Source organism: Petaurus breviceps, unplaced genomic scaffold (genome assembly GCF_028583685.1).
Source record: "Petaurus breviceps papuanus isolate PSGF00001 unplaced genomic scaffold, PetGlider_PUasm1.0 90769, whole genome shotgun sequence".
Lineage (NCBI taxonomy): Eukaryota > Metazoa > Chordata > Mammalia > Diprotodontia > Petauridae > Petaurus > Petaurus breviceps.
The window spans coordinates 17,087,782-17,104,693 of NW_027187341.1; the positions used below are offsets into that span (position 1 = coordinate 17,087,782).

General features: G+C 37.5%; 1 protein-coding gene across 1 annotated transcript in view; it reads left to right on the forward strand.

The window, feature by feature from the left end:
* The window catches only part of LOC138146721 (aldehyde oxidase 2-like), a 133,295-nt gene that overhangs the window by 93,451 nt on the left and 22,932 nt on the right, over positions 1–16,912 (forward strand). Inside the window, exons 28-33 of the mRNA XM_069068822.1 lie at positions 2,186–2,314; positions 4,313–4,387; positions 6,723–6,775; positions 8,830–8,944; positions 14,597–14,662; positions 14,769–14,957. Of these exons, the coding sequence (XP_068924923.1) occupies positions 2,186–2,314; positions 4,313–4,387; positions 6,723–6,775; positions 8,830–8,944; positions 14,597–14,662; positions 14,769–14,957 (627 nt within the window). The remainder of the gene's footprint in view (positions 1–2,185; positions 2,315–4,312; positions 4,388–6,722; positions 6,776–8,829; positions 8,945–14,596; positions 14,663–14,768; positions 14,958–16,912) is intronic.

Here is a 16,912-nt window from a genome sequence, read left to right on the forward strand (position 1 = left end):
TCAAGACACCCCATGACATTTCCAAAAGTTTTCTCTGTTGAAAGGCAGTTCAGTGGAGCACTGGAATGAGCACTAGCCTAGAGTCAGGAAGACCTGGGGTCAAATCCAACCTCAGACACTTACTAGCTGGGTGACCCTGGACAAGTCACTTGACCTCTCTTTACCTCAGTTACCTCATCTATAATATGGAGATAATAATAGCACCTCCCTCTCAGGGTTGTAGTGAGAACCAAATTATAATATTTGTCAAGCACAGTACAGTGCCTGGCACATGATAGGCACTATGTAAAAGTGCTATGATTATGATTATGATTATGATTATGAATGATACTGCTTTTTCCCTCCTCACTGTGGGCCCCAAAGAAATTTGAAAACCTCCACTTGGACAGTCCTAGAATGAATGTATGTACATTGTGATGATATATGTTGCAATATAATGTAATGAAACTCTTAGAATGTCACATAAATGAAGCACACAGCTAAAATTTGAAATTAGTCTCAGACTCTTAGCTGTGTGACCCTGGGCAAGTCACTTTACCTCTGTTTGCCTTAATCAACTGGAGAAGGAAGTGGTAAACCACTCCAATATCTTTGCAAAGAAAATCCCATGGACAGTATGGTCCACAGGATCACGAAGAGTCAGACTCGACTGAACAACTGGACAACAAAAAAATTTTAAAGGAGGAACCACTAGGTGGTGGTGACATCAAAACTTCTCTTCTCTCTAAGAGACCCTAGTACTTATTAACATCAAATTAGATGTTACCAAGTCAAGGGACTTAACTTAATCTTCATCTTTGACGACCTTTCAGCTGTATTTTTCTGCTGATGACGCCCCTCTCCTTTTTTAGGTTTTCATGACCCTCCTCCTACCTATCTGACCACTGTTTCTTAGTTTCTTTTGCCTTATCTTCATCATGTCATAACCACTAACAGTGGATGTACTCCAATGATCAGTCCTGGGTCTCTTTTCTATACATCTATCCCAAGCCTTTCTCCAGTCTACATCACAAAATGCCTACTGGACATTTCAAAATGGATGTACTGAAGACATGTCAAAATCAGCATTCCAAAACAGAACCAACAGTCATTTTCCCCCAAACCTACTTTCCTATTACTATCAGGAGTACCGCCAACCTTCTAGTCACCCAGATTCACAAACTCTATGTCATCCTCACTCTTACCCCATACCTCCAATAAACTACTAAATCTTGTAGTTCCTATGTCCACAGTGTACTTTCACTTCTCTCCTCTCACACAGCTTCTACGTTAGATCAGGCCCTCAATACCTCTTGCTTGGACTGTTGAAAAAGGCTTCTAATCTCCATGCCTCAAATCTCTCTCCTATCCAATCCATCCAGCTGTTAAAGTACATGTCTAAAACTTCACACGCTTACTTGATAAATTCCAGTGTCTTACAAGCACCAAATATAAACTCCTACTTCTGGCATTTAAAGGTCTTCCCAACCTGGCTTTTTCTACCTTTCCAGCCTTTTTTCATTACTCTTCCCCATACAGTCTATCATCCATATTGATCTACTGGCTATTTCTCACTCTGACTGCTTCCATCTCCCATCTTCATACCTTTGTATTAGCTATTCCCCCTATACTTATAATGCTCTTTCACCTCTGCCTCAGTTTCCTTCAAGACTAAGCTTAAACAAATTAAATCACATATAAATATATATATAACATAATTATAAGTGATGTATAAATTAAATAAATCTGCAGGAAGTCTTTCCTGGTCCTCCCAATTACTAATATCTTCCCCCCAAAAAACACCTTATATCTACTTTATATACTTAACCTCTGTTTGCCTTAATCAACTAGAGGAGGAAGTGGCAAACCATTTCAATATCTTTGCCAAAAAAAACCCATTGACAGGATGTTCTACAGGATCATGAAGACTCAGACTTGACTAAACAACTGAACAACAAGAAATTTGCATAGACTTATATGTGTATATAGTTTCTAATTTTCTTGAGGCCACAGACTGTTTTGCTTTTCTCTTTATATCCCCACCACCTACCTAATACAGTGTCTGACACATAGTATGTCCTTATAAATACTTGTCAATTTATTGAAGAGTGATAGCATTGGATGAATAACTTAATAAAATTATTCTTTTTTACATTGACTATTCATCACAAATCTTACTCCTTGAAAATGTTTATTTTCCTGATAGATTGCCAGCCGTGAATTAAAGATACCAATGTCATACATGCACTTCTGTGAAACAAATACAGCCACAGTGCCTAACACCATTGCTACTGCTGCATCCATTGGTGCTGATGTCAACGGGAAGGCTGTGCAGGTTACACCTACCACCATTATTCCCTTGGGTCATTTTTCTTTGTCTGTGGCTTCCCTTTAACTAAATATGGGTGTGTAGGGTGCTTAAAGTCTAGATATGTTGCCAATTACAATAGCATGTAAAAGGTGGTAAGTACCAGTCCTGGAGTTGCTATTTAGGAGAAACTGCTTCCATGCCTTGGTGGAAACATAGCTTTAATGGATCAAAATGAGAAGGGGATAGAGAGTGTTTAGTCCAAAAAGGACAAGATGCAGAAGTGACATGATAGAAGTGTTGATGCAGCTGAAGTGTAATCACAAGGAAGAGGCTAAAGACTTATCCTTAGCCCCAAAGGACAGAATTTAAAGCAATAGATATAAATTTGAGACTTGATCTCAATGTAGTGGGGGCCATACCATGGAATATTCATGGTCCCTTCTGGTGAAGCATAGGGACTCTGGCCCACCTGCTAAAAGATATTTTAGGGACCAGGGGAAAGCAAGCAGAATCAGAAGTAACACTTTCAAAAGTGCTCATTTTCTCTCATGAGCTACTGAGTATATTACTCTTCCTGGCTCAGTCACCAATGGTGTTTAACACAGCTCCCTGTCATGGGGACGAAGGGACCAATTAGGAGCTTCTGGCCACACCTGTCCATTAGCAACAGACTAGAACACAGATGGCCCACCTGAAGGGGCCAGGGCACAGGCCCATCCCATCCATGGGATGGCATGCCTATGTCAGGAAAAAACTTCCTAACAATTAAAGCTATCCAAAAGTAGAATCAACTAACATAAATGGCAGCATGGTCCCCCTTACTAAAAGTCTTCAAAGCCTGGATGATCACTCATTGGTTGTTTTAAAGAGAGGATTTCTGCTCAGGGATGACTTCAATTAAGTGACTCTGAGATTCTGAGCCTTAAGGTGTTCTTCAGAATGAAAGCTGAAGGGAACCAAAAACCAACAAAATCTTCCTTTGGCCAAGATTGGGCCCAGTAGAGAACTAACTTAAAGCACATGGAAATTACGGGAACAAAGATCTAACTCATTCTATGGAGTTCAGAGCTTGCAGTGAATAAGAGAAAGAAGTCAATGATCAGGGTCCATTTGGGGATTCTTATTAGAACTGGTAATATCTACCACATATAGTCCAATAGAAAACTTAGTATACTCTTCATTCTTCATCTCATGTCTAGAGCAAATGCCTGTATTAGTGACTAACGCCAACAAGAATAAGACACCGTTACCGTTTTAGATCTGAAGGATGGCAGATATTGACAGTAAGGGAGTTAGTATTATTAAAAAGTTCAGGGGAGGGGCAACTAGGTGGCGCAGTGAATAGAGTTCAAATCTGACCTCAGACACTTCACACTTACTAGCCGCGTAACCTTGGGCAAGTCACTTAAACCCCAGTTGCCCTGCCCTCCCACCTCCAAAAAAGAAAAATCAAAAAACAAAAAAACCAAATATTCTTCAAAAAAAAAGTGCAGGGGAAATGTGATTAAATGTAGGAAGGTTTGATCCATGAGAAGTAGATTATGCTAGGGATAGTGGAACAGAAGGAGGTAAAAGAAAGGACAGACACAAAAAAATGGAGGAAGAGACAGCAAAAGCCTGAGGGATCTCAAAGTAGAATCTGAAAGCAAGGATATAAGTGAAGGTACATTCGTAGACCAATTAAGCAAGAAAGAAAAGAATGACAGTCTGGTGTAGTGGATAGAACTCTAGAATTGAAATCAGGAAAACCTGGGTCCAAATTTCATCTCAGAAACTTTCTAGCTGTATGATCCTGGACAAGTCATTCTCTGAGTCTCAGTTTCCTCATCTGTAAAATAAGGGAATTGAACTCAATGACCTCTAAGGTCCCATCTAAATCCATGTTCCTACTTTTAAAAGTCCTTAATATAACTAATTATACCACCAAATCAATATGAATTAACTTTAGTTGTTCATTCAAAGTTAAATGAGTTAATGTTTTTTTCCCAAAATGATTTTTTTTCCCAACTTTAACCCCACAAGAATGCCTGTCAGATTCTCCTGAAACGCCTTGAGCCCATCATTAAGAAAAATCCTGATGGCACATGGGAAAACTGGGTAAGTGCACTATCCCGTTTACTTCTGAGAATAAGAAATAAATCCAGGAAGATTGGTACAAATTGCTATTTACTTAGTGAGGTGGGCCTAATAAAGGGTGAAGACAAGTGTTCTAATATCAGAAACACTGGATACCCTATTCTTTTTCCCCAGCTGGGCTCTCAGTGGAAGGATTGAACAGACTGTCCCTAAATGCATGTATGCTTGAATAAAGCATTCATCTGTACACATTTGGGGAAGGAAAGAACATAGCTCAGAAGAAGACACAAGCAAAATATATACCATTACAAACTCCATCACCTGACATGCCTTAATAAAAAGGACTCCTGAAACTAAAATAAAAGTTGGATTTTGGCAGTCTCAAACTGCCTCTCTGCAATTTATACTTATTGCTTTTAATTCTCTCCCTTGGAGCTAAAGACAAGTTTTAAGCCCTCTTCCTTGTAATAACCCTTCAACTACATCAACACTGCCATCATGTCACTTCTAAGTCTTGTCTTCTTTGGACTAAACACTCCCTCTCTGTTTCTCTTTTTCATCCACTAAGCTGTATTTCCACCAAGATTTGAAAGCAGGAGACAAAAGATTTAATTGAAATTGAATATGTGTCAGCGAAAATAACTCTGATATCTTAGTCTTATTCATAATGTGATATCTAATTTCATCATGACATATTCTCCTCCCAAGAATTCCTCACCCAAAAATTTCTAGAAAATTTCTAGAAATCTACCCATAATCAGCATATGAATTATATCATGTGTAACAAGCCTAACTGATGTGACTCTACCCTACTTTCAGTCTCCAGAACTCAGATTTCTGAAATTATGTAAGTCAGCATTGAAAGAAAACTTTACAATGTGTCCTCTCTTACTAGCAAAGGCCCAACAGGAATAAGATAGATAGATGGATGGATGGATGGATGGATGGATGGATGGATGGATGGATGGATGGATGGATGGATGGAAGAATGGCTGAGATAATGGATATACACACATATCTCTGTATCTATACATATACTTGTGGGTATATATAAACACACATATACCTATATATTTATAACATATATGTACATGTATCTATCTATTGAGGATTGCCAATCCTTGAGGAAGCAGAGGGGGGGGTCAAAGGATGCCTGAGGTAACTCATGAGGTCTCTGCCAGTATACTCCCTCATACTTCTGTGGACTAGCCTGGAACCTAAGTACAACTTCTAAAATTGCTTCTCTGAGAAAATCCACTTTGAGATATTATTTTAGACATTAGGAAAACTTCTCTGCCTTTTCCCAACTTCAAAAAAGTCATTAGCTGGCAAGAAGGGGATTCTCCTGCTTTACCCCAAATAGTACATGGGCTACTCTTCTAGACAGGACAAGAAGTTGAACATGGTCATTTTATAACAAAAGCTACCTCACGACCTGGGTGGGCTTAGAACATCAGGGTGAATAGCCTAACCTGGACATCTAATTTCAGTTCAATGAATGAATGAAAAAAGTGCTCATTAAGCCCTTACTATGAGCCAACCAAGCTCTGGTGATATAAATACAAAAGTGAGAGTCTTTAACCTCAAAGAGTTTATATTCTAATGATGAAACAACACATAGAGATGTGTAGTAGCCAGGGAGGGTTAAATCATAGTTATAAATTTCTGTTTGTGTTTTTTTCAGACATATATGTCCAATTATATATCCCAAAAAGCAAACTATATGTAATAAAAATTCAATGTTTCTGATACAAACCTCTGTGAACGATTAAATTAACAGTAAAAAATAAAATTTACCAATACTAAGGATGAGAGGAAGGAAGGAAGGAAGGAAGGAAGGAAGGAAGGAAGGAAGGAAGGAAAGAAGGAAGGAAGGAAGGAAGGAAGGAAGGAAGGAAGGAAGGAAGGAAGGAAGGAAGGAAGAAAAAGAAAGTCATAGGTTTAGTGAGTGTAGCAACAGAGGGGGTAGATTGACACCTTTTGCAGGAGCAATGGAAGTATTGATTTGAAAATGATTCCAGAACTTGATAATGGGTGGGGAAATCAGGGAAAAGACATGCAAGAAGGTGGCTAGGTATGAAGCATGAAGCATGGCTGGGGATAGCTAACTATCATGGTCCATGGGAGGCACTCACCCAATCAGAACTGTACAGGTCCCAGAGCAAGAGTGGAAAGAGTTACATACCCACCAGTCTCATGTCTGGTCTAGAGGGTGAAGTGTCAGGACCTCCCAGGTTCAATAACCTCCCATATTCCCAAGTGCACAGAGTCATTCCCATCCTGGGCACTGAGCCTTGCAAGTTTTTATGTCTCCTCCAACAGAATTTTGTCTTGAATAAATATACCCATTCTGCAGGTTGAAGCAGCATTTGAAAAAAGAATCAGCCTTTCAGCTACAGGATATTTCAGGTAAAAGAAGTTTTCTCTTCTTTTTTTGTAAATCTCAGGACTGTGCCTATCTAGAGATGCTACTTGACTTCTCGGTCCATTTCCAAAATTATTTATAAAATATGGAGGAGAACCAAAAGTATAGTGTCACAAAAATCCAGAGAACAGAGAATATCTTGGAGGATAAAATATGAAAGATTGTTCCAAATCATTCATCAATAAGATAAATGCAAATCAAAATCATTCTGAAGTTTCACCTAGAAAATTGGCAAAAGATGGAGAGCCAGCGTCAGAGGAGCTACAGAAAAACTGGCATCCTAATAATTGTTGCTGAAGCTATAAATTGGTCCAACCATTCCAGAAGGCAACTTGTAATTATATTTTTTAAAGTTATGAAAATATCCTTATCCTTTGATTCAGAGATCCCACTATTAGACACAACTCACAAAGAGGACAAAGACCTCTTTCTCTCCCTCTGTCCTTCCTTTCCTCTCTTTCTCTTTCTTCCTTCATTCCTTCCACTTCTCTTCTTCTTCCTCTTCCTCTTCTTCCTTCTTTATCTTTCTTCCTTCCTCCTTCCCTCTTCTTCTTTCTTCGTTGCCTCTCGCCTCATCAGCTCTTATGGCATAAATTACGTCTCATATACATCAAAATATTCACAGCAACACCTTTTTTTGTTAGTAAAAAACTAGAAACAAAGTAGATGGGGTTTTTTTGTAGATGTTCTTTAAAGTAAAGTATCTAAACAAGTTGTAGCAGATAAATAAAATAGTACTATAATACCGTGTTTTCCCCGATAATAAGACACTGTCTTATTATTTTTTTTGGACAGAAAAACACCAGAGGGCTTATTTTCAGGGCAGGGCTTATTTTAATGAACATTGACAGCAATTTTAATAAACAGGTGAATGTAAACAAAAAAATGTACCTTTATTCAATAAGCAAATCACTGGGGAAGAACAGGATGACACGCTCACTGCTGCAGCTCTGATTGGATGCAGCTGGGAGCGTGGCGTGTGTTTCACGGGGGGGGGGGACGGTGCATACAGGGGGTACTGTAATGTAGCGTGTAGTGCAGGGGATCACCTTCACTACAGCAGCAATCTCAATAGGGCTTATTTTCGGGGGAGGGCTTATTTTAGAGGAATCTTACACAGTAAGGGGAGGGCTTATTTTCGGGATAGGTCTTATTATCGGGGAAACACGGTAAGAAATAATTGTTATGAAGAATTCAGAGAAGCATAAGACATAAACTTATGCAGAATGAAGTAAACACAAAGAAAGTGATACACAAGGGCTACAAAGAGTCAATTGCTAAATTATATCAGTGCAAACATTTACATTTCACAAGTCAGCCAATGTAACAAATCAGGGCTTGATTTATTGCTCTGTTGATTGTCTAGATTTAAGAAAGTGTTAATAATGAGATTAATTAATGTTATTAAAGTTAATAATGCAGATTAAATTTAAAAGTGTGTGTGCTTTTTGGGGGGGGAGATAGTTGTTAAACATTTACCAGCACACCTCTGACAATGATGGAAATGTAAATAACAAATAAGGAAACAAAAAAGAGGTATAATTTTAATGACCAAAAACTTGGTCCTGGGGAAGAGTTGAGAAAGCACACCCCCTCTCCCTTCTTTGCAAAGGTCAAGGGACTATGGGTATTAAAAAAAACTGTATATACTGTCAGATTCAGTTGATGTGCTCATTTTACTGAACTTTTTTCTCTTTTTTGACTCTTTATTATCAGGGATGACTCACTAGGTGGGGGGAAGGGAGGAATTATAGCTCTCAGTTATAAATAAAAGTTATATAAAAAAATACATCATAAAAGGCTTAGAAATCAAAATGATAGCTCAGATTCAATCCAGTTCAGATTCAGTTTAGCTCAGATTCCATCTGGCCCACTTTTCAATACAAGCGTCACAAATGCTCAGACTTCTTAAGAGTCTAACCAATATGGCAGATCTTTAATAAACTTTGTTTTTCTTTGACTGAAAAAAAATAAAAATTAAAATATCATGTTATTCTCACACTAAAGCTAATGTTGCAGGTTTTATTGCTTTCACCAGAGGCTATAAGGCAAATATGGACTGGGAGAAAGGTGAAGGAGACCCATTTCCATACTACGTTGAAGGAGCGGCTTGTTCTGAAGTTGAAATTGACTGCCTGACAGGAGCTCATAAGGTTACTATAACTTTCACAAATGATAAAATTTTGTTTCCTTTGTATTAAAATATTTCTGTCTTTTACTGGGGTAATTTATAGTTTATGAGTTATTGAAAAGATATCCTTTCAGTTACACAGGAATATCTCAAAGTCCAGTTCTCCCCCAAATTTCCACATATGCCCCCAAATTCAAATTTTAGTGCATACTATAGTCTTCACTGTCTGGGAGGAAATAATTCAACAATTGTGTGCATATTTTACTCCAGGAAACAAATTCCCCCAAAGCTACTCTGTTCTTAGAGAAAGGAGAAACTTAAGAAACACTTGAGAAAGTGATATCTCCCCTCACTAATAGCCTATTGAAAATTTCAAACTGGAAGCCTCAGAGATTTCTGTTGTTGTTAAAGTGTGTGTGTGCATTTTTTTTTTGAGAGATGGTTGTTAAACATTTACCAGCACACATCTGACTACAATGACCTAAATGAAAATAACAATGGCCAAGAAATTTGACCCTGGGGAAGAGTTGAGAAAGGGTTTTCCAAAGGTTAGGTACTATGAGCATCAAATATTGTATATATCTAGTGCTAAAGAATAGGTAAGTAACTTAGTAAATGATCTTAAGAAAGCATTCTGAAATGATATTTCTACAAAGATCCTTTCCAAAGACCCCTGTGGGAAATTTTTGGTAAAAAAAAAAATTACCAGCAAATATTTTTAGTTATATAAACAAGCATGCCCCTTCAAATATTAATTAGTTATGCCTCAGGAAAAAATATTACATGAAAAAAATTTATAAGAAATTTTCTCCCAGGAACAATGTTTTAAATAGCAAATTAACTGGCCAAGATTTCAGTGGGGTTTTCTAACTTTACTATGGTGTTTAGCTGTGGGCCATTAACAATGCTGTTACCACACAAAGTTGGTTGTTGGCAACTGTAAGTGAGGTACTTTAGGGTACTGCGATTTCTTCAGTACAAGTCCCCTGACGTAGATCACAATTTTTTCATAACACTGAGAGTTGCTATAACTAAAAACATTCATCACCCTGTGGCCAAACCAATAATGAGCCTCTCTAAATCTAGGGAGACTGGTCCTTGGACAAGAGATAAACGATCTATTACCAGGTCTATATTAGCTTTTCCTTACTGCTAGAGGAATACGAGAGGTTATACCCCACTAACATAGTCTTGAAAAACCCAGCTTTATCTCCATGCAACCATGAAGCATCAGAGTTGGACTTTAATGGGGATTATCAGTATTTAGCAAAAAAAAAAATTCAGATTTCACAAATAAAAACTAAGAAAATTTAGACCTATAATACTAGATGAGATTTTGGAATAAAATATGCTATGGAAATCACAGAGGCTCCACTGGTATCCATGCAGTGTCCAGAGAACAAGAGGAAGGCCCCGAGGACATTGGGTGAACAGATTTATGGAAGGCAATTATAGAATTGTGGCAGATTTATAGAAGGGTATGAATAAGGGCTACACAGACTGGGCAGGCATGAATGAGGTGTGACCTGCACTGCCAAAGGGAGCACCCATGTTAACGAGCTCACGGATTTATGGCGGTCCACCAGAAGCTCTTATTTGTTCTTGCATAGCATATTACAGTATGCTATAGAAAATTACAGAAAACCAAATTAGAACTCATTCCAAGGTCATTCTCAGTTAACTTCCCTCAAAAAGAAATTGTCCAAATGAAACATATCGTGCTCTTCCTCTTGGCAGAGAAGCAAGGGACTAGGATGGCATAATGTTGCTCACATCCTCAGGTGTGGTCCCTGTTTTTGCTTAACGGTTTTTCTTTATTATAAGGTGAGAGGTGAGAGGAAGGTTCAACCATGGGGGTGTGATCAGAGGAAGAGATAGTATATCTGGAAGTGAAAGTTATACAAAAATGTAAAGTGTCTTAAAAAAATTTTTTAAAGAGAAAAAATATTGAGAATGTTAAAGCATCTTTTAAGTATTTGATGGATCTCTAATTTCATCAATGGAGGGAACTACTTCTAACTGTATAGATTGCAACTCACCCACACCTTTTCATCCTATGTATCTCTTGCCTATGTTTTCCTATAAATCATCCAAAAACAGTCTACCCAATGTGCTACAGACCTTCCTCTAGAATCTAGATTCTATGCTTTTCAATGATGGAACATTAGCTATTCCTTTCTCTCATCAAGTGATGGACATTTTCCAGTCATCAATCTTTCTGACAACATCCTTTATACAGTATAACATGTTATAGACTACTCACACCCACCATACATCTCTCCATTGCCCTTTTAGTGAACTACAACCTTAATTATTTTGAAACTGTGGTATTCTGTGACTTACAGTCATATAACATCACCAAAAGAATATCTACATTAAAAATATAAGCCTTTGTTTCAGAGAAAAGTTTTGGGTCATGTAAAAAGTTTCCTAAAGGCAATCCAACCCTCTTTCCTGCTGCTCAGCTCTGGACTCAGTTTATTGTCCATCCATGTTACTTGTCCAAGACATAGAAGTTATTAGAGTAGTAGTACGGCTTGTGCGAACAACAACATATCATAATCTTTACAACAGGCATTCTTCATCCACTTAGTTTTCCCCTGGAACATAATTAAGCTTAACTCGTTTAAGTTATTATTAATCTTATTTAAGAAGATCTGCAATGTTCCAGGAATTGGTTCAATCATTAGATCATCTGTAAAGAACATTTGGAGGACCTCATTATCTATTAGGAATCCTTCTTCCATTTGGACTCTGTGCTACATATACACCTGACAACAGCCAACACACTTGGCAAGCTATTTTATATCTCACTTCATCATAGGTTATCTTTATTATCACATCTCGTATATGATTTTGTTATTTGAATTGGAAATAACCTTGTTGGAGAAGAGCCTTTAAGGCAATATTTTTTCTACTGAATCAAGTACTTTTTCATAGACAATAAACAATAAACTGAGTGGGATCTTATATTCTTGGCACTTTTAAATCAATTGCAGGATTGAGAAAATGTAATCTGCTGCAGAATTTTATTTGTGAAAGGTTGCCTACTCCTTCCTTGTACGTTGATTAAGGATGATCTCAATGCACGTGCAGATTCTTCTCAAAGACTTTGTAACAATGTGGAAGTAGGCATATGGCTTAGTAATTTGGGGCATTTTCTCAATCTTTTAGGGGAGGTTGGTACTTTCCTCCCCAGCCCCCAACAATTTGGTGCCCTTCCTCTTCCAAATATCTTGTGAATCAATCCCTCATTGCCTGTAGTATCACGAGCCTCCTCTGTGGACACCTACCTGCTCTTATCATTACCCTTTTCCTTAATGCCATTCCAATCTTCTCTGGCAACGTGTCAGGGACTATAATAGAGTCTCTGTGTGATGGCTCCACTTTCATTGATGTAGAAAACTTTGTTTAAGATAATCTTTACATACCTTTTCTACTTTTCAAACATTGGTCATCTTCCTTCCAAGTTTATCCTTAAATGCCTTGGGGATATTCTGGCTTTGTGGAGCTTTTTGTAAACTTGCTTTTCTTCCTACTGTTTTATGAGGCAGTACTACTCACAATTTTCCATCATATATCTCCAAGAGATTTTACAAATCAGTTCGTATTTTTAGCCAGTGTTATTCTTGGCAGCCATCTCTTTCTCTTTTTCTCTCTCTCTCTCCTTGGCAAAGAGATCATATTGCTGGCTGAGATAAATTAGGAGCTCTTTCATTCTCTTCACTGGATTATTGGTTTACATCAGTTCAAATTTTTTTTTAGAAAATCATAATAATCTGTCAACGTCTGTTCTTTTACCCATTGGATTAATATATTTTCAACATCGATGGCTTATTGTAATTAAGTCAGGTTAGAGTTGTTTTGATTGTATGCCCTATCTCATTTTTACTGCTGCTTCAAATTTGCTATTCTTTGCTCCAAAAAGTTGGTCTGCTTATACAAATTCATCTGACAATTTCAGTTTCAGCCTTTCCTGACCCCCCTAGCTGAAGATTATTTCTTTTCCCTCAGACCTCCCATAGTCCTTTGTCTCCACCTCTTACTTACATCACTTGTCACATTCTACCTTGTATCATGTTTAGTTATGAATCTTATTCCCTCTATTAAACTGCAAACTCTTTGAGGCCTGAGACTGTGTTGTTTTCTCACTTTGTATTTTCACATATACTAGGCATTTAATGTTAATTGAATTGATTTAAATTGGTGACAGTGTCAGTAATCATAACTTATTTATATGTCTATTCATAGTTACTAGGTTTTCGAGGTGACCAGCCCCTGATGAAGGAGGTCAATCTGTACCCTTAGGTTTGGTCTTAGTTTCAGTAGAATGACTCTTTGAGATCTCCTGCAAGATCAATCTCTAAGATGTGGCTGCTTTGCTAAAATGTTCAGAGGCACAAATACATGGTCATTTTATAAATAATATTGTCTAGTTTCCTATTGTTATGCCAGGATAATTAGGCCTACATTATACATCACCCTGATATTTTGATATAGGAAGAGAGTGTAGGCAGACTGCAAAACACTAAAAATTAAGGAATTATACAAGAGTATCGGCATACAAGATGTCATCACAGAAGTGTCTAACTGGGAAAGTAAGGGACAACTGATAGTTTATATTCTCCACTGGAATCCACATTTTGAGAGAAGGCAAACACACTAATAGGATCCCTCTGTCGCAGACTAAAAGGAGGACATGGATAGGAGCTGTCTAGGACGGGCAGGCACGTACATGTGGTAGCTGAAAAGATCAGCAATCCGCTGGACTTTTGATTATTGCTTTGTGACTACAATCTTGGATCAATCCAACAATAGTCATTTATTAAGCACCTACTATGTAGGGTGCCAGGCTGGTGATGATGCTAGTCAGTGGTGACAGAAAGACAAGAAAAATGGAACAATCTCTGCTCTCTGGGAGCTGACGTTCTGACATCCTTGGCCAACTTTGGTGATTTCCAGAATTCTCATGAACCTACACAGTCTCTCATAAGATTTTTTTCCCAAACAACTTCAGTAATTTACTCTATTCCCAGGCATTTGGTCATGCACTTTTGTCAGCTTCCACATTCTTGTAACTGGACATATTAAATTGACAAAAATTACTTTCAAATTAAGTTTACCAAAAGAATTATACTATCATTTTTCTGCTTTAAATTATTGTTGTTATTGCTTATTTTTCTGACCTATTAATTCAATTCAAGAAAATTATATTAAATATTTGTTCTGTACAAAGCACTGTGATAACAACTGAAGGAGATATGGAGGCAAATAAGGTATGGTCCCTCCCTTTATGGACCTTAGAATCTTCTAGGAAGCTTATGATCTAATAATGATGCAAACCTAAGTGCATTATCAATAAGTCCCAGCTCTTAAAGCTCACTCTGAGAATATCCTACGTCTCCCTATAGGAGGCTAGAGCAACAAATCCAAAATTGGCTTTGACTTTAGGTTTAACTTCTGTCAGAGTGGGGTTTTTCAGTTCTTTTCATCTACTTATTAAGCATTATTATGTGCCAGATACTATGCTAAGTGCTGGGGACACAAAAACAAGAAAATAGTAAATGGAATGTCCTTAGGACCTGACTCTGAGAAGAAGGGGGATCCTTTCAAAGAAAAGAATCTTCTACAATGAAATATTTTTTAGATAGTAGTTTTTTTATCTTTTTTCTAGAACATAAGAACTGACATAGTCATGGATGCGAGTTGCAGCATAAATCCCGCCATAGATATTGGACAGGTAAGTACCAAAGTATTTAGATCTGTAAGTTATCTTAAAAGTGATTGTTGCTATGACTGTGCTTTCAAAATATTACTTCAAAAAACTTGAAATTGCCCTTTTGCAGATTGAAGGCTCATTCGTTCAGGGCTTGGGACTTTATACAATAGAAGAACTGAAATATTCTCCTGAAGGAGTATTGCATTCTCAAGGCCCCGATGAGTATAAAATTCCTACAGTCACAGACATCCCAGAGGAGCTTAATGTTTCCTTACTGACATCATCAGAGAACCCAATGGCAATCTATTCATCTAAAGTAAGCATCTATGACCTATTCATTTTTGTCCTTTTAAATAGTATTTTATTTTTTCCAAATACATATAAAGACAATTTTTAACATTCACTCTTTATAAAATTTTGAATACTAAATTTTTTTCCTCCCTCCCTCTCCTCTCTCCTCCCAAAGTAATTTGATACGGGTTATATATATGCAATCATGTAAAGCATATTTCCATATTAGTCATGTTTTGAAAGAAGGAACAGAACAAAAGGGAAAAAACTACCCAAAAAGTGAAAATAGTATGCTTCAATCTACATTCAGACTCCACCAGTTCTTTCCTCTGGATGTGGATAGCATTTTCCACCATGAATCTTTTAAAATTGTCTTGGATCACTGCATTGCTGAGAAGAGCTAAGTCAATCATGGTTAATCATCGCACAGTGTTGCTGTTACTGTGTACAATGTTCTCCTGATTAAAGTAAGCACCTATGACATGTTCTAAGATGCAGTGGAAATAGGCTCCTGCAGCTAAAACAGTGTAAGGATGATGGCTGGAGGCCAAAAGAGAATATAAAAATCAATTGTTATCAGGTTCATAGATCTACAGAATATTAGGGCTAGGTCCTTAGAAAGCCTCTGAAACAACATCCTCTTTTTATAGACAATCACACTCTGGCCTAGATTGGTTAAATGACATGAACCTAATCGTTGTGATAACCATCATCTTAGGAATCACCAAGGCCTCCAAATTCCATAAAAAGCCTTGTTTTTATAAATAATCTTCAAAAGCTAACCAAATGCCCTTCCTTCTTCTCATAGGGAACTAAATACAGAGGGTTATTCAGGTTTTTCTTCAAAATGTAAAAATTCATGATGATCCCTAAGAAAGTAAAACTAAAGATTTAATGTCTGAAATGTACAGATGGCAAATTAGGTTACAATGAACCCTCATTCAGAGCAGAAGCTATACTTAGGGTTTTGGGGGTAGGAAAAGGCTTCTCTGTAATGGGACTGTGGAATAGGATATAAATGAAGCCTCCCAATTCTCCTTACTTTGCAAATCCAAAAGTATTTAGCAACGCATGAGAGCACAGAGATCTAGCATCTTCTAACTTTCGGTTTACCTGTTTTCCCTATATATGGGGTACTAAGATAACAGAGGTTCTGAAAGGGAGGAAGAAAGATTATGTCTTTAAATTCTTAAGTCACCTGGTGCATTAGAAGTCTTTGCAAGGCAGAAAGCATGAAATAAATATCTATCATATAACCAGATGGTCAACTGAAGCTCAGGATCCCAGTCATCATATGCACATTTTATACCCTAGGATCACATACCTACAGCTGGCAGAGACCTCTAGGGGTCACTGAAGTCAACCTTTCTTTTTATAGGTGAGGAAACTGAGGTCAACAGGCTAAGTGACTTTGCCCAAAGTCAGTAAGTGTTGGAGGAGGGATTTGAGCCCAGGTCCTCTGATTCCAAAGAGAGTATTCTTTCTACCACACCACATAATATAACAAGTTATTTTTATCTATTATTTTAAGATTTACAAAGTGCTTTCCTCACAATAACCCTGTAGATAGCACAGAAGTCTTATGATCTTTGTTTTATATTTGAGGAAGCCAAAGTTTAGAGAGGTAAAGTTGACCACCCTGCTAATAAGCAAAAGACCAGAGTACAAGTTTTCTGACACCTAAGACTCCCTTTTCCATTACACCATACAATACATTTCATCTTATTTTTAGCATATTGATTTTCAAGTACACATAAGGTATCCAAGGAAAAGAGGGAAGCCATGTTATCCTATTAAGTATAAACTCTAATCTCTCCTTAACCTGCCAATAATTATGTATGATATAGACCCATCAAGAAAGTAATAGGTTGTCATTCCTCTTACTGTTACATGGCCCCTGGGGTTGTATACATTTGGACTCTGTATCATGCACTATAATAGATTTTCTTTCTTCCCATTCATGAAAGAATGGACCCTACC